At 45.4% G+C, this 17,836-nt stretch overlaps 1 protein-coding gene across 2 annotated transcripts; it reads right to left on the bottom strand.

The window, feature by feature from the left end:
• Positions 1-243: 243 nt before the first annotated feature.
• On the bottom strand, positions 244-9,919 carry mylk5 (myosin, light chain kinase 5). Of its 2 annotated transcripts, XM_086175621.1 has the most exons (18): positions 9,879-9,916; positions 9,628-9,785; positions 7,408-7,557; positions 7,047-7,199; positions 6,775-6,951; positions 6,380-6,415; positions 5,375-5,502; positions 5,115-5,268; positions 4,731-5,042; positions 4,534-4,642; positions 3,963-4,166; positions 3,640-3,857; positions 2,992-3,115; positions 2,091-2,243; positions 1,352-1,481; positions 1,191-1,278; positions 927-1,067; positions 244-620 (listed from the first exon to the last, which is right to left on the bottom strand). In XM_086175621.1, the coding sequence occupies exons 2-18, from the start codon at positions 9,749-9,751 to the stop codon at positions 415-417; spliced, it is 2,607 nt and encodes an 868-aa protein (XP_086031747.1). In that variant the 5' UTR covers positions 9,752-9,785; positions 9,879-9,916; the 3' UTR covers positions 244-414. The 2 variants fall into 2 exon arrangements, with proteins under 2 accessions (XP_086031747.1, XP_086031746.1); XM_086175620.1 differs by having other exon boundaries at positions 927-1,278; positions 9,879-9,919.
• Between the last annotated feature and the right edge of the window lie 7,917 nt (positions 9,920-17,836).

The raw sequence follows: 17,836 nt of genomic DNA, 5'->3' as shown, positions 1-17,836 counted from the left end.
TCATTTGCCACTCATGCATTTCAACCCCCCATTTCAGTTGAATCTGCAATTGTACTGATCAAATATTGCACCAACAGTATAATACCTATTGATAGAGTAGTCTGGTTGTGATTCGTTCAGGTAATATTCTACATTTATCTTCTGATATTTTAGAAATACCCTTTTCTTTGTAAGACAAAACCTTCCAGATGGATTTCTCGTCCTGTAAATCATCTGTGAAATGATCCACCAGAGCTGGGGCTAAAGGAGTGATATATGTTTTTATTCAGAACAAAGAATAAAAATGTAGGTTGGATCTCAGTTTCATGAAGAAATGTTGGCCGTTTGCACCATGTCATGTCACGATAGCTTTATCAAGAGTTTACTATACATTTCAAAGTGTTTAGTAAATAACAAACGCATGCATGAATGAATCTACTGTCGAAGAGTCAGTCTGGCTGAGGAGAAAGTCTCCCCGTGGTCATTTGTTGCTCGGCAGGTGTATACACCGGCGTCCTCTGGGCCTACGCCGGCAAGGATCAGTGTGCAGCTACCATCTTCCTCATAGTCAATCTGCACCGAGGACGACTCCTCCACTGGCTCCTCGCCGCACAGCCACACCACATCTGGATCGGGGTATCCTGGGGAGAGGTTCGAGGGGTGAGTACAGCGGAATCACATGTTCGGGCACGTCTCTGTAAACCAGATCATAATCCCACAACTAATGGGGGACACTGGGATGTGAGGGTTGAGTTTTACTCGGTTTGTTTCATGTTTTAAATTAACTCGACGGTCTGATCAGGATTGCGATTGGAGGCGGGGCAAATCTGTATCTTCTGGATTCCCTCCAAACATCTGCTACAGTGTATTACATAAACTCTGAGCCAAGAATTTGTTTTTAAGATTTGCAAGCACGCAGTTTCTTCATATGGGCGTTAAGTGTGTACCCTCGAGGTGACATGAAAGATGGACTTTGGATCCCGGAGCAACTTTCTGGTCCTCCAAGGCCTTGGTGAACCGCGGCGGACCCTGCATCTTGCGCTCCAAGGACTGCAGAGCATGCTCCGTCTCCGGCGTGAGGGGGGAGTCTGAGCCAGGGCGGGAGGGGGAAGAGAGACGGACGCAGACGTAAACCAGATGGGAGCCGAGGTTAGGCCGCGGGACAAAAAGACTTCTGATGGGGAGATAAATGAAGAATGCGAGGGCCGCACCTTCTCCGGGGCTGGTCGGAGAACCGGAACTGTCGCTTTTGGAGAGCAAAGCCATTCTCTTGAGTGCTTGCACAGCCTTGCCGGCTTTCTGGTGGGAGGAAACGAGTTTTTAAGAGACAATGAAGGAAACAATATAAATGTAATTAGCTAAGATGCGCCACCTTCCACTTCTGTCTGGCGAGGAACCGCTTCATCTTCTCCTTGGACAGGCTCTTGGTGGCGGCCTGATCTCCAGAGTCAAACGCTGCCATCCAAGGGTGACCGAGTGCCTGCTTGCACGACATCCTTCGCCTGGGACACAAACGGGGTTTGGTGGTGGGGGAGTTAAAAGTCAAAATGATACTGATTGGATGAGTTTCAGACAAACAACTGAATTAGGGATGTAAAACAAACAGTTGTGTGTGAAAGCAAACAGGAAAATGTCCCTAATCCTCATTTAAGACCATTAAATTAAAACTATTTGTTTTAATTTAATTTAATTTTTTTGTTTTAAATATTTGAAATTTCCTACGGGCTCGCAGGGCTTTGATCGAGGTGCCCCAACATGGCAGCAGAACTTTCCATCTCCATTAAATCCATAAATTCTCCCACGCAGCTGTTCAAGATCAGGCAGTTCTGACCCCTCGGTTCATCAGAATTTTCCATTTAGCAGCCAAAGTTTACAAATGAAAAAAGAAACCCTTATATACAATTCATCTCATTTGTCTCCCGGCGCATAAACCAAAGCCTATTTATTTACAGTTGACAGGCTTCCAGTGAATTCGTGAATTTGTCTACAGGCGGTCCCACGAGCGATCCATCAGGATGCTCCCTTTACCAAAACTACTTGTCTGAGATGGCGGTGTGAAGTTCATGGCATGGTTATAGTACCGCCGGGATCGGTTATGTCAACGGCATCACCTGGTGTCCTTGTTAAGCAGGGAGCTAATGAAGTCTTTGGCCTCGTCGGTTATATCATCAAAGCTCTCCTCATCAAACTCCCACTGGGCGGCGGTGACCAGGGCCAGTGTTTCTGCCTCGCCACTTCCCTGGAATGGAGACTCGCCACTTAATCTGACAACCAAGACAGAGACAGAGCGGTGTCAGAACACGGCTCTCCCGCCCCCCCGCTTCCCCCCCATCCGCTAGATGGTGTTAAAACTCTGTGCACGCTCAACAGGCACGGCGGTCGATTCGCTATCGGCTTTCGTCGCCGTCACGGCTCAACGGCTCAACGGCCAAAGTGGTTTCCTGGTGTTACGTTTGACCGACGTGAAAGGTCAGTTTGATAGGCAGGTGGCCAATTCAACCGCTCCCAGATTTACCCGATCCCTTCATTATTAGTGAATTTGGAAATGATATCAGATCATATATTCAAATAAATACAGTGTGTTCAACTTTTTTTTGTTAGAAACACAGGTCAACAGTTGTCTGTTATTTTGCTGTGAATACAAAGCCCTTTTCGTTGTTTACAATAAAATTCTAAACAGCGGTGATGACACTGCTGAATATCTGACAAACATTTGACTCTGTAATAGATCGGTCCGCGTCAGTGATGAACGAAACAACAAAGAATCTGCACATTTCACATTCTACACGTTGGAGCTCATTAATTTGAACCCGGAGGCATTCCCACACAATTTCAACAGTACTCTCACTTATTTACACAACTTTAAACTGTATTTACCACCAAGGAGGAGATGGCCGGTCATCCTCTGTTCATAGGTCACACTGGGGTCATCTTTGTGACTCAGGGAGCAAATCACGCAATAACCCAACACATATTCTATCCCCCGGCAGCTGACGAAGTGTTGAGACTCACAGTATGTAGCTGATGACCCCAATGCTCCACATGTCTGTGGCCAAACACACCGGCTCGTAGCTGATCACCTCGGGGGCTACAAACTCCGGGGTCCCGTGCATGACCTTCAGCGGGATCTTGTCATCTGTTAGGCAGAAAATGCACATAAGGCTGACTAACAGGGTGTAGATGTACTCCCGTGATATTGCCAGGCTGTCGCTGTTATTATTTCTTTTATGAGTACTAAAGCTATCAATGAATCATTTCAGCTGTTACCATGTACCTGTCATGACTACTGTTATTGTGAATAAGATACATGTCCCTCCAAACCCTCCTACCTCCCTCTGTCTCTATCTCCCTCTTTCTTTCTATCTGTCCGTCCTTCTCTCTTGCTCTCTTTCTTTCTACCCAAACCGGTCGAGGCAGAAGGCCGCCTGCATTGCGCTCAGATCGATTCAAGCTTTCTGCCCAGTCACAGCTTGTGTTTCCTTGCCGCTGTTGCACAGTGCTCGCGTTCTCGTGGGGAACTGTTGGGTTTTCGTAAATCATTTTAAAGAGTGTGGTCAAAACCTGCTCTACATGGACAGGGTCATCAGATAATTGTGTTGTGATTTGACTTGACTATTCTGGTTAACTTAACGACTATATATCAATTTTTGTTCGACAAACCAAGCTTGCAGGCCAGTCCGAAGTCAATGATCTTGATTGAGGTGCCGGTGGTGTCGACACACACGATGTTCTCGGGCTTGAGGTCCAGATGGACGATGTTCTGTTGATGCATGAAGGCGACCCCCGCCAGAATCTGCTGCATGTACTGCACACTGGCCGGCTCGGTGTGCTCGAAGTTGTCGTCCACTATTCGTTCAAAGAGTTCCCCGCCTGCTATACTGCGGACGGACGCAGAGGCCGTCTGTTTTTATACTTCATCACACAGAAAGACGAAGAATTCACCCACGTGCTCATATTTGCAATAAAACATCTAAACTACTTACAACTCCATCACCATGACCATCTCGGGCTTGTGGTCGTATGCCGCCAGACAGCTGACCAGCTTCGGGTGATGCAGGTGGTTCATCAGCTCGATCTCTTTACGAGCGGCGTCCCTTTCTTTGGTCCGTCGGCCCTTGTAGAACTTTCCTGCGCACACCTGCCCCGTCTCCATGTGGGTCAGTTTGAAAACCAGGCCAAACTTTCCCCTAAAGAAGAGAAAATATAAAAAAATACTCGCTTCTGGAAAAATGGGGATTATGTGTCCCCGTCAATGATCGTGCTGCTCATGGTACACCAAGTATCTTAAATCCTGTACGTTTTTATGATCATACATTCCCCATCATTCCTTTTGTGATTGATATTTCTTCTGCATCCCCTGTGGTGGAGTTGAGTGAACCGCAGTGCGTGATGGGTAAATTAATTGTGTTCAAAAGTATTCATTTTTTGCTGTTTCAGTTGCCCGAAACCATTTTTTGTGTGTTTCCGGGAGCTCTTCCCTTCTGAGGTGAAATATGAAGGGATATGAAAAGAGAATGAAAAAGATGCGTGAAGATTGAATGATCTCGTACTTACATTCCCAGTTTCTCTTGCAGGTAATAGTGATCTGTGACCTTGTGAGAAGAGTCGATAGTGACGCACTGATATGCCTGCGGCGCCTCCTCTTCTTGCGGCCTGCCTGGATCTGAATGCGCAGAAATAAAAAGCTGCAACAGGAGCTTCAGTTACCTGCCGCTATTTTCAGTTGTCCGAAAAAACAAATGTCGCCTCACCCCTCTGTTCCATCCTGACCACCTGTGAAACCGGGCTTGGTTCGCTCACGCCCACCGCGTTACGAGCCCTCACTCTAAAACAGTACTCCTCACGCGGCCGCAGCCCGGCGCACACTCTGTAGGAGGTGTTTTTACACTGCGCGGTCAGCTCCGTCCAGTCCCCCGACGTCGCGCTCCCTTGCCGATTCGCCTCAATCACGTAACCAAGGACCGCGCTGCCGCCGTCGTAACAAGGGCCGGACCAGGACAGAACCAGACTGCTTGCGGAGACGACGGAGATGATTGGGCTGCAGGCGGGAGGCTGCGGCCTGTCTGATGAGAGGGTAAACAACAGCGGAGTGACCTTTCGTCCCACTTGACGCTGCGGGGCGTGGAGTGTCTTACCTATAACAGAGAGGGTGAGCGTGTGTTGCACCGAGCTCTTGCGGTCCTTTACTAAAACGGTGTAGCGCCCGGCGTGTTGCGGCTTGGCCTGCGCTATAACAAGTGTGCTACTGTGGTCGGTGTTTTCTGCCCACAGCTCCGAACCATCCACGACCTGCAACCACAACGCACAGTCGCAAGGAGGGACGATCTACGAGAGCAACTACATGGGGGGAGGTGGGGGCAGAAAGTTTGGAATACTAGCCTTTAAATTACAGCACCTGCTCTTTGTTTCGGATCCAGCAGGACACCACGGGCGGGTTGCAGGTGAAGCAACACGTGAGACGGGCTGCCAGGCCCGCTGTCACCTCCAGATGCAGGGGAGGGTTTTCAAACTGTAGCACGGGGCCTGCCCGGATGAAACAGAAAAAACGATCGGACTCTCGAGTGCGCTGACTCATGGAGCGGTGGAAGCGGTAGATAAATAACCAAGCACCACAAGGAAGCCATATAGGGTGGCATAATAGATAAAGACAGAGCGTGGAGAGAATTTCTGCTTAAATTGTCTGGTGTGGTTTGTGACGTGAGGCTGGGAGTGTGCCGCATTGTTTTCCAGCATTGGAGAAGACCGTGTGTGTCAAGTGGCAACAAATGCTAAACAGAGAGACACACTCGCACACACACAACGTCCTTTGTGGAGTCAGATGTATTCAGGCAAACCAATACGCCTATCTTTTAGAGCTATTGTTTTTTTGTTCACATTTTTCTATTTCAAACTCATTAATGCTGACAAACATCAGGAGCGGAGAAAACCTCCAGGCAGAGCTCTAATGAAGTGTTTTTAGATTTGCATGGAAAATTTTCCTCCCGGGCCAAAGTCAATGAATTTAAACGTGAGATATCTCCGGTAATCACATCAATTCAAGCATTTTTGATCATCTAAAATGTGCTTTCTTCATCAGCCGTTAAATTATTGCCTCTCCTTTTCGGCTGAACAGACACCATAGGTCTCAACAGGTTTGTGGTATGGTTCAAGCCACAGTACTTTGAGAAGGAAGTGAAACATGCATACACACACACACACACAAACACACACACACAACACACACACACACACACACACATTCAATATTATAGCAACCAAGTTGCACTGCTATGACCATTAGATTTGGTAGTGGACCATTTTTGCACAGAACAATAAGAAATGATTGGTTAGGAAAAGGAGAAACAGGTGCATCCCATAGTCGTTTATCAGAGAAATGAGAAAATGAAAGTGCCTTCCTCACCTTTCCCTGAACTGGCTCTCTTCTTCGGGACTACCTCTGTGGAGAAACAAGAAGAACAGGTGGGTGTGAACCACGGAGGATGGAGGTGTGGCGTCGCACTCTGAGAAGCAGACGGTGATACCGGGGCCCGCCGAAGGTCCTCCGGGGAATGAGCCCTTATATTGTGTAGCAAAAAGGTCTATATTGTTATGGGAGTTCTCAGTCTCCTCCCAGAGCCGTATACCAAGACAGGAAATGATGTGTTTCCTTTTTACTAAATAAAACATCAATATCCGGGAGAAGTCGAAACAATGGTCAAGCGACCAAGATGGTTTCCTGCTCGACAAAAACTTCAATGTCCCGACGTGACGAGATCTTCTACAATGACAGTCAAATGAATAAAACATCACGATTACCTCTCGGAGAGGAGACCGGGCTCTGCTTTTCAGAGTCGGTAGGGGAACTGCAGATCGACCCCCTGACTTCTTGTGGCTTGGGAGACTGTTGAGACTTTCCATTTTCCACAATGCGCCTGGACAAGGCGGTCGGGAGCTTTAACTTGGAACCGTCTATCCCGAACATGGATTCCAGGTCTGGGTTCATTTCCGGATGGAGCAAAAAGAAGGAATTACCACACAAAAATACCGGTTAATTGAAGATGATTCACCAAACGCTCGCCGGACCTCACCTCTGACGAACACAATAGCGCAACTGGACGTCTTCCCCGCCGTGTTCTCCACCAAGCAGGTGTAGGCCCCCGCGTCTTCTGGCAGGCAGCCGCTCACTACAAATTCCACATCGCCGCCTCTGACAGAGGAATGCCCAAAACGGGCCGCCTTACCTTCAAATCAGAAGAAGCGAAAAAGAAAACTTGATGAGGACCTCAACACACGGCTCGGGAGATTCTCCATCATGCAGTTGGCGAAGCACGAATCGAAAAAGAGTGAAAATGGCTTTCACGCCACCTCTGATTGACCAAGAGGAGTTCAGGAAGGCCTCTAGGTGTGTGTGGGTGTGTGTGTGAGGACTGCACGCCCCTCTCTCCTCACCATTGTGTAACCAGGACACTTGAATGGGTTGAACCCCGGCCACAAGGCCCCGCAGCGTGATGTCGCCCCCCTCGTCCACAGTGCAGTCCGTCAGGGGTTTGACGAAGACGGGCGGCTCCAGACATTTGCCGGGCAGAAGACAACCCGCCGCTGGAGGAGAACGTAGAACAACAATTGGGGCGTCAACACAAGCTCGTCCTTCGATTCCCTAATTTTTTAAACTCCGGATTCATAAGGTACCCAAAGTCTCAAATGCAGCACAGTGGGGCATGAAGTCTCATCTCACATCTCCCTTCTCTGTTTTGTTTCAAATGCTCCTCTGACAGAAACCACATCAATGGGTTTCACTTCTCTTCACACTGACTGCCGTGTTTCATTTTCTCATCTACTTACTTCCCCCTTTTTTTTGGATAAATGCTAGTCCCAGGGTAACCGCCTTCCGCCGCTCCAGTTTCCAGTCAGTTTTTCAAACTCTGTGTCGATTTCATCACAGGAACCGTAATATTACGGTAAACATTATGTAACTTTAAGAAATGTCGCGTGAAATAGTATGTTATTATGTAACATTTACAAAGATGTACAGTAAACAGACCCCAATTCCATCATGCCCATGACTTGCATGTTAAATTTAGAAAGCGGTAACAAAACCTGATGCTGTAACAAAACACAGCCTTGTTGCATAATGCGTTCTCCCCATGGGGATTTCACGAAATCTTAAAACAACAAATATTTGTTGTGGTAAATATAAAAAAGACAAATAAAATATATATTTACTCCATGACTATACTTTGGAAACAATGTATGTCCAAACAAGTCTGAATTTGATCCGGTTGGAAAAGATCATTGACTTTTCTTTTTCGCCCCATGATTGTATATCCCCACAGTCAATAACATTATTATTTGTTTTTTAAGCATACCTTCATCTTAAGCATTTTTAAGCATTGTCATTATATCATTGTAATAGTTTCAAAGGTTTGGCTACTTTTAGGCTCAGTCAAATGTTACATACTGTGATAGGTTTTTGTACTCCTTTTTTTTTTTTTTTTTGTAAAATTGCCAGAGCAGTTACGAATACAATGAAGGTGCTCTACTGTTGCAAAGACAGAAAACACGTGTATAATTCTGAGCAGGCAAGTTCATGCACACACCTTCAACGGGTGTACATAGAATTTGCATAGCATGTTGTTTCACATTTTTTGGTGAAAATATTCTTAAGTTTTTGCACCAATGTTCTTCCTTGCAAACACACACTCAGATCACTACCCTCTGACACCATGGCTCAGCTTTTTTTTTTTTTTATTCAATATTTTGAACACGACAGAAGACTCAGAAAGCCGCTGATCTCCCCTTGTTCAATGATAATTCGATTGAGGTTTTACGGGATAAAATCAGCAACTTGATCAGGCTTTTGGAAATACGCAGTAAGCATCCAGGGCAAGTTGAAGTAAGATTCTGCCAAGGAGGAAAAAAGGTCGCAGGAAAGCTGGTGTTGTCCCACAAATCACCAGAGCTCATGGAAAGGGGTTAATGATAATAAAATTGAAAGCTAGGGGAGCAACTGGGTCCAAAAGTGACTCAAATAATACATTGCAGGGCTTTGAGGTAGATTAGGAAAATATAAAAGGCCTTCAACAGTATTTGCCGAACCCTCAGGAGTTTCTTGAGCAAACTGACTTTTTATACATGTGAGCTCTCGTCGTTCTTTAAAGATTTTGAGTGTGTCAACAAAAAGAGCGGCTCTTTATTTGACAGCCAGGTGCACGAGATGCCGGGTGTGTGTCTTTAAAAGTGAATCGACGAGTAACTGACTTACTGACTTGAGTAAGTTAGCGTAAATTGTGCCTCATACAGTTAAATTCGGTAGATACCCGTCACGTTTAAACAGTAAATTCAGCCGAACTGCACTGAGAGCCAGGATTTTCCAATTTTAGATCATGATGAGAATCATCTCCAGCATGGATGGATTTGACAAGTGGAGCTGCAGCATTTGGCTAAGAAGAAGCTTCAGCTCTGATGGCCAGCTGCATGAGAAGGCGGGGTTTGAATTTCTGCAGACTGGGACTTCTGCAGAACAAAGGTGTGAAAATAGACGTACAGTGGTGCAATTGCCATGTTCAGGCATGTCTATTAATACATTGACAGTCATTTTCAAATGAAACTGAGCAGTCTTCTGCACAAGACAATCGCGCTCTTGTACCCCGTCCCTCCAGCAGGCCTTACCTCTCCCTGCGCCATCGGCCTCTGGGGCTCCTTGACCACTCCCTGTCACCGGGGAGCCACGGCGTGGCTTGATGTGCATCCTTAAAGTCGACATGTACCGCTGTTTACCGCCATTGCCGTTCATGTTTGCTCAAGAGCGCCCTGCTCTCCGGCCAGAACTGGAAAAAGAAACACACGCAGTCATTTCCCAAACTGATAATCAGCTCTCCTTTGGTCCGTTGCTTCCTCCCGCCGGCGAACCCAACACTCACTGTCTCTCCCATGTAGCCTCTGCGAAGCCAGCTCTTGCTCTTGCTCCTCACACCTCTCTGCACATGTCCACTCCTCCAACCCTCCCCTGGTTCTCACTTACTCCACCTACACTGCAAACTGCTGTTGTTGTTTCTTTCTTTTTTTTTCTGCTAATTACAAGCAGGGCAACACGGCCCTATCTGTGGAGTAACTCTCTTAAACCTTAACGGTATACAGCAGGGGTGGGAAATTATTTTTGCTGGCGGGTCAAATTTCTTATTTAATTTTTTTATGTGCATGTAAATTAAACAAAATGAAAATTACAACTTGAATTTTACATTTTTTTGCATTTTATTTCACCTATAAAATAATCTATGATTATATAAATGTACCGACACTATTTTGTTTGTAATCATCCGTACAAAATTAAACAAAAGGAAAAAACAAGGAGTTTCTAAATTCAATATCGATTGGAAATACTTATTAAAATGTCCAAAGAAAATAGTTTGGCAGGCCGGATAAAAAAGCAAACCGAGCTAGATGTGGCCCGCGGGCCGTAAAATGCCCAGGTCCGGTATACAGAGAGGCTGGGAGTTGCACGAGAGGAAGGTACTTATCTGCCCACCCAGCCAAAGGTTGCTTTTTGTTGAATACGCAGCCATTTGTCTATTTCCTTGTTTACCGGCTCACTTATCAACGCCACAATTGAACTTTGCGACGCCCTCGATGTGGTGGGTCATTTCACTCTTTGACTGTAAATCTGTGATGGTGAGCAAAAGGCCCATAAATCCCATGTGGCTTGAAGTGGGAACATCTGCCAAGGCGCGGTGTAATCCTCCCAGCACACACACACACACACACACACACACACACACACACAGGGTGGCCGTTTCCAGGGTGACGGCGTCACTTCATCAGCAGCTGCGATGGTAAATAATGTCACAAGAGGGGACTGCTGGAGAGTGTGTGACGTACACGAGTTGCTGAGACGGCCAACCCAATGAAAAACTGCGAAGATATCTGCGGAAAATATTAGGATCATAAGGATTTATCCTCGGGGGAAAATGTTGGACGTGACGTCCAAATTTCGGCGCGACCGTCTCGGCGCGGCCAGAAAACTGCAGGAGTGCATTGATGAGTGCAATACGTGTCTTCATCACCCCTTTCCTCGCCCCATCAGTTCCAAGTCAGTGATCACACACAAAGGCCCAGTGAAGAGCCTGTTTTAGTTTTGTTTTTACAGATTAAACATTTACTAATAAGCCGTTAATTGCGTCATCAATGCAGTTTTCCTCTATTAGACTGTGTCACTATTACTTAAAATAAGATATGTGTTTATAAGACCCTTTGTTGTGAAAATCTTCCTGTTTTTCATTCTTTCCTTTCTCTTATAAAATCCTATCAAATTACACATTAGGTTACCAAGACTTGCCGGAGCCTCCTTCAGCTCAGCTACCTGCCACCTTCTCCGTTGCCAAAATTCACAAGCTGACGTGCTTTGTCCTGCACTACTGTGTCGCTGCAGGCCACAACGTGCACAGGTAGCAGGCAGGGACTGATGAATCCTGCAGATAATCCGCCACCACCGCGTTTACCTCACCCTGCAACCTCACCTGTGTCCAGGACTCAGCAGCGTGTCTCCAGATATACAGTGGGCCGTCACGCCACAGATAACAAGGCTGATCGTGTCGGCGTTAAAAGGCTGATGCAGGCGGCGCCACAATTCACAGTGGCAGTGAAATATCTCGGTGTCAGTGTGTGAAAGCAAATTGATGATGTGTTTTTTGTTTTTTTTTAGCTGTATACCGTGATAGACAATGCGTGTAATTGGGTCTCCTCAAAGCTGAAAATAAAACATGACAGCTCCCTGAGAAAAAGTACACACACAGGGAGAAAGTTGGCATGAACTCCAGGCTGCTGATCTGCTCATTAAAAGAAAACAGAGTGATAAGGCTGCGTTTCCCTCGGGCAGACCCCAGCACATTAGAAAAATTTGAGTTTAGACGGAAGGCCGCTCTGCACACAGAGTCAGCAGAGTCTGCTGACTAACCTTTTACCTCCACGGTCACCCTGTCTTTTTCCCGCAGCTCTTACGACCCAACGGTATGCAGGTATGACAGCCGGCTGCGATTTTTTTTTCTTAAGGGGGGGAAATAGTTTAAGAGCCGTCTGCAGCGGGTCCCCAGACTAAACATCCAGTCCATAGATAAAGAATGTTTGCATTTCTTCTAATGCGATGCCGGTTGAGTGTGTTTCTGTCTCGGATTGGAGGTGATGCAGGTAAAGCCCAGAGATCCCATGTTGCCCCATCAGCATCCAGGAAGGTCTTCAATAATCCAGACATTCTTTTCTCCTGTGCCCCCAAGTTGTGTCTCAATGGCGTGATGCATCACACATGTCTTATAATCAGCTTGGGTCAGATTCCTGTTGTGAGATGGCGCGTGAACTGGTATTCTGTTGTACGCAGGGCGTCTCTAGCGCATGCAACACATATTGTACCTGTGTTACAAAACTCTGGCGGTATCTCTTGCGACTTTTAGCTAAAATTTACAACTAGACGTGACTCTGGGTTTGATTTCATTATATATTTTGCTTTATCAGACATCACCGGACTGTACCTTTGGTCTTTATTTAAACTAATAACGGTTCGAGAAAGTGGCTGCTGTGTTGCTGATCAAATGAAAACAAAATGCTTGCCTCTTCCTTCAAAAATACTTCTTTCGTTTCTACATCCAGCAAATCCACACAATCTCACAATTTTGCCCATTTCATAACTTCATCTTATGACAAATGCAATTCTAATTGTAGTCTGTCAAATTCATGTAACATTCACTTGCGGGAATCCAAGATTAATTTCTGTAAGAATGCTGTTTTCTACAGCTACAGCGCCCTCTAGTGGCAAACACTTGCCCCTGCGTTGGATGTACAGTCCGCCTGCTGGTGTGAGAATAATGCAGTGTGACATTCTGGTTGAGTAATGTTGGGTTTTCAAGAAAGAGGCAGAGAAAGCAGACAAAGAGTACTACAAAGAAGACCTTCAAAGTAATGATCTAAAACTGCGAGTTCGGCCCATTATTCCTCCGCGGTGTTGCTGCTGGCTCAACCGTCTGGTCTGGATGGTGAGCGTGTACACAAACAGTGTACTTTCTCTGGACAAGTTTATTTTGGAAACTTTCCGCTGTAGCTATGTTACAGCGGATAACGCTGCTCTTCAGGTTGTTAATACCGTGTTCCGCATCCTTCATTTCCAAAAGAAAAGCAAAGTGGTTAAAATAACTGTATAACTGCACGTGACACAAAGTACCTTTATTAAATTGTCATCTGTTTATGAGCGCACAAGAAAATTAACTATGGGAATGAGGGATTTAAAAGGGTTTCTCATTTTCTCCACACATGCTCGGTTCATAAATAATTCCCCCCCTCGACGACATAATGAAGCTTCCAAGTAATTGTGAAAAATGTAACATTTAAACTGACCTTTGACCTTTGAACTCTCTCACATCGGTGTCCAGACTCACTAGACAAACAGAGCGTTGCCTCAGGCCGTCCTGGCTGCGCCGCTCGCCCGCCGTTCTCACCCAACACCACCCCAGTGTGTACAAATGACCCCAGAAACGGCGGCACTCTGGAATCGAACTTATATAAATATACAGCTGCACTTGTGTAAATTACAAATTATGGCGTGCAATTAAACAGTAGATAAAATTACACAACGACAATAACTAATTAGAAATAGTACTCCTACTACAATAATAATGATAATTTTAACATATCGCATTTTGGAACATAATCACAAAGCACCTGACCACGGCTATAATATTAATGATAATAATGATAAACAAACATACAAGCCCGAATACTAGTCTCTCATCAAAACAAAAAAAAAAGTATAACATGAATGATAAACTAACCGACACTGCATAAAAAATAAGATGTTTATCTTTTGTGTTTTGAAAGGATCAACCCAGGCATTGTATTAATGCAGTATATGTGTCAGAGCAGCAGGGGGTGTTATTGACCATACATGGATTAACACGTTTTAGAAAGTCATCAAATCCTTGAATCCAAAATTACGGTTGTGCAGATTATTGGTGAGAAAGCGTTTCTCTTGATGATGTGCATTTTGGAAATGTATTCTCTATTCAGATCAAATCAAAGCAAGGACGTCCTAACTTGTCTGTAAGCCAAAAAAAAAAAAAAAAAAAAAAAAAAGACGCCTTCCTTCCTATGGCTGATTTAATTTTGTTTGCCCAAAACAGTTAATGACATTTGCGGAGGTCGTCTTTAAACGCTGACTCTGTTGTGCAGAATGCCTGGCTGTTTTGCGGTCTGTTGGTTTAACACATTGACCGTGACTGTCTGGCCCAACAGTCCTCGGGCCATTCCAGCCGACAGCTCAACATGTGTAACCAGAGCCACCATAAAAGAAACAGTGTGCAAGAAAAACAAAACCGAACCAAATTTTAAAAAACCCCGGACATTTCCGAACAGCTCCGAAGGAAATTGCTAATATCCATTATTGGGTGTGACAGGCTCTCTGCTCTTTCCAAGGCCTTCCAAAGTCAGCGTTGCGATAATAAGACTTTATCTGATTTGGAGATGATTCAGTTAAGGGTTGCAATGCTTGAAAAATGCAATCACGATCTGAGAACGTCATATGTCGGAGCAAATGTGGAAAAACCTCGCAGCGAGTTGCGTTTGTGAAGAGGCTCAGCAGCGGGGGTTCAAGTGGGATTTGGCAGGTGGGGGAACTCTATGATCTGGAGCGCGGTGCTGCGGCGGGGGGAAAATGACTCACCTCTGAGGTTTACTGCTCTTTGTGGATTTAGCCAACTGCAATCTATTAAATATTAGCAGATGGTACAACTGATGTGCTATCATCACAAACATGTCTGCTTTCCAACCCCTGGCCATATTAAAAAAAAAAAAAAAAAACGGGGTACGTTATTAAAAAGAATGAGCAGATTAAATTCAGTTGGATGACCATTATTCTGGACTTAGATGGTAACCATGGCTACCTTAACTTGCCTTGCGCCTGCAAACACTTCAGTAAACTATCCATCCACCTTGCTTGCACCTTAAACGGATTCGTGCACATTCTCTTAATAGCACAGTATTATTAGGATTTAATTTCTTGGAAAACAAACTTCAAGATTAGCTCTGATTAAAACCAGTCCCATGACTTTGTCATTTTTCTTTCATCTTTTCAAGAGTTATTTATCATTGAAACCATTTTCCACTCCGGCTACGTCTTTAAAAGCGAGGGATTGTTAACATGACCCGATGTATACGCCAGCTGGGAAACGTGGCGCCGATGCCCACGCGAGTGTACATTACTCCGCTCGTACGAGTCGACCCGAGTCCGACGTGTCACTCGCAACATAATATTTAAACAGCTCACAGGATCTGGGGGATACTGGCTGAGCACTGCTTGAAACACTGCGTCTTACCTAAACAACCGGCTCAGAGAAAAAAAGAAATTCTTGACTTTCGTTCGTGGGCTGTCCCGGGTTGACATTTAGATCTGTATCACTGTATCTCTTTGAAATCGAATCCCCGGGCGGCGGCAGAATTAACTTTGCCTGACATGGTGACGAATTAAACTTGGATTTTGATTTATTTATTCGTGAGCGATGCAACAAGAAGGAACATTTGTGAGCGTCTGTGTTTGACTCCCACCTCAGCAAAGAGGCCCCCTTCCACTACCGCGTTGTTGGTGTGGGCCCACATGGAAGTGATTATGCTGCGCAGAGTGAAATTACAGAGAGATCCTGCAGAGCCGGAGACCTCCTCTAACCGCTCGCTCATTCAGTCATATGTGCGCCCGTCGAACGTCGGCTCCGGAGCGTGCGCGCGGGAGACAGAGGACAAAACGGGCACGGGCCGACCCGCGCGGGGGCTCGGCCGCTGCCGCCTCGCCCGGAGCTATTCATTTCCACGGCCGGCTCTGTCGGGACAAGGCCTCAGTGTGCTTCCCTCCCCGCCTTGGCTCTCTCGGACCGGAGTGGGATGGGGCCGGGGTTGTAAATTCCTCAGAAAGAGCTGTTAAGAGGGCCTCCATTAAAACGTAGGGGGGGCAGCGCTTGCCAGAGGAGCAGACTCTATATAAGTCATCATCAAAGCTTCGGGCCGCCGCCGTGCTCACGGGAGAGCGACTCCAGTCAGACCCGATTAGAGCATTACTGCTTTACCTGCAGATACAGGTGTCCCGAGTATCCGCAGGAGCCGTACAGCCGGAGTAAAATTTACCGACCTTCATCAATAAATAATGCTGCCGTTGAACTTTTTCACCCCTCAGTGGCCTTTTTTAAATTTATATCACACGTAGTGCACTTCATAGAGATTGATGTGGCTTTCATTGTGTCCACCGGTAAATACATTTTGTGCTCATAAATCTAGCAACCCTGCAAACGTGAGGCCGATCTCACTGACAATATGTGATACACCTCACTATATCGGTGTAATATTTATGAAAAAGTTAAAAATTTGGTATGCCAAGTTCACCCTCTGCATTCGTTCGAGGTTTAGAAGGAATTCAGGAAGTTCTTTTCTTCAGGTATGTAAACATCACCCGGAGTGGTACAGTAGCATTACAGCAAGTGGCTTTTCAAATATGCAAATTGCGCTTCCGTAGCGAGATTTACAGCGAGGATGTTCGACAACAGGAAGCGTCCGTCGTAAATGTTTGTCTGAGGGAAATTGCCTCTTCATTCATTGAAAAAACATGTTGGATTTTATTCCATGACTGAGATAATTCTGCACTTTCCCCAAGATCTTCCTCCATGTCCTCAGAAGGACCTCGCCTTGTAATTGGACCTTCTATTCCATGTACGTAAGCACTGTGGTAAAACGCTCTTCGCCAAAGTGTTTCGTAACTTTGAAAACGTACATTCGTCCTCCAGTCATCAGTGTTCTCAGCTATTACTGAATATCTACCAGCATATCAACCAACTGTCGCTCGATGCTGATCACCGTGTCCTCATAACAATGACCACAGGGCTCCTCGCAACTATTCTATCAATGAATGTAAAAATGAATGACTTATTTATAGTGAATGACTAATATACTGACCAAAGAGCTATTATTCATGCGCATTAAAACTTTTCCTGTGAAATCTATTGACACAACAACATAGTGTCATACCTACACGCATTATACATATATATATATATATATATGTTTGTGTGTGTATGTATGTATATATGTATATATAAATGTGAATATATTTGAAATTTCCCCACTGTGGGATGATCAAAAGCCCATTCTATTCTACTGTTTACATTTGTTCTTTGACAATTTTAAGCAATTTGTTAATGTAAGTAAATATTTACGTATATATACACAGTGGGGAGAACAAGTATTTGATTCACTGCTGATTTTTCAGCTGTTCCCACTTGGAAAGCATGTAGAGGTCTGTCTTTTTTATCATAGGTACTCTTCAACTGTGAGTGGCGGAATCTAAAATAAAAATCCAGCAAAACACATTGTGTGATTTTTAAGAAATTCGTTTGCATTTTATTGCATGACATAGGTATTTGATACATCAGAAAAAACTAACTTAATATTTGGTTCAGAAACCTTTGCTGGCAATTAAAGAGATCAGCTGTTTCTTGTTTGCACACACATTACAGCAGGGATTTTGTCCCGTTCCCACAGATCTTCTCCAGATCCTTCAGGTTTCGGGGCAGCCGCTGGGCAAAATGTACTTTCAGCTCCCTCCAAAGATTTTCTATTGGGTTCAGGTCTGGAGACTGTCAAGGCCACTCCAGGACCTTGAGACGCTTCTTCTTCTAGCCACTCCTTAGTTGCCCTGGCTGTGTGTTTTGGGTCTTTGTCGTGCCGAAAGACCCAGTCATGACCCATCTTCAAGGCTCTCACTGAGGCAAGGAGGTTGTTGGCCAAGATCTTGCGACACATGGCCCCATCCATCCTCCCCTCAATACGGTGCAGTCGTCCGGTCCCCCTTTGCAGAAAAGCA

The sequence above is a fragment of the Fistularia commersonii genome, chromosome 28 (assembly GCF_037954325.1).
Source record: "Fistularia commersonii isolate RoL2024-O1a breed Wild chromosome 28, RoL_Fcom_v1.0, whole genome shotgun sequence".
NCBI classification, from domain to species: domain Eukaryota; kingdom Metazoa; phylum Chordata; class Actinopteri; order Syngnathiformes; family Fistulariidae; genus Fistularia; species Fistularia commersonii.
The sequence above is the reverse complement of the archived record's forward strand: the minus strand, read 5'-3'. Positions and strand labels throughout refer to the sequence as shown.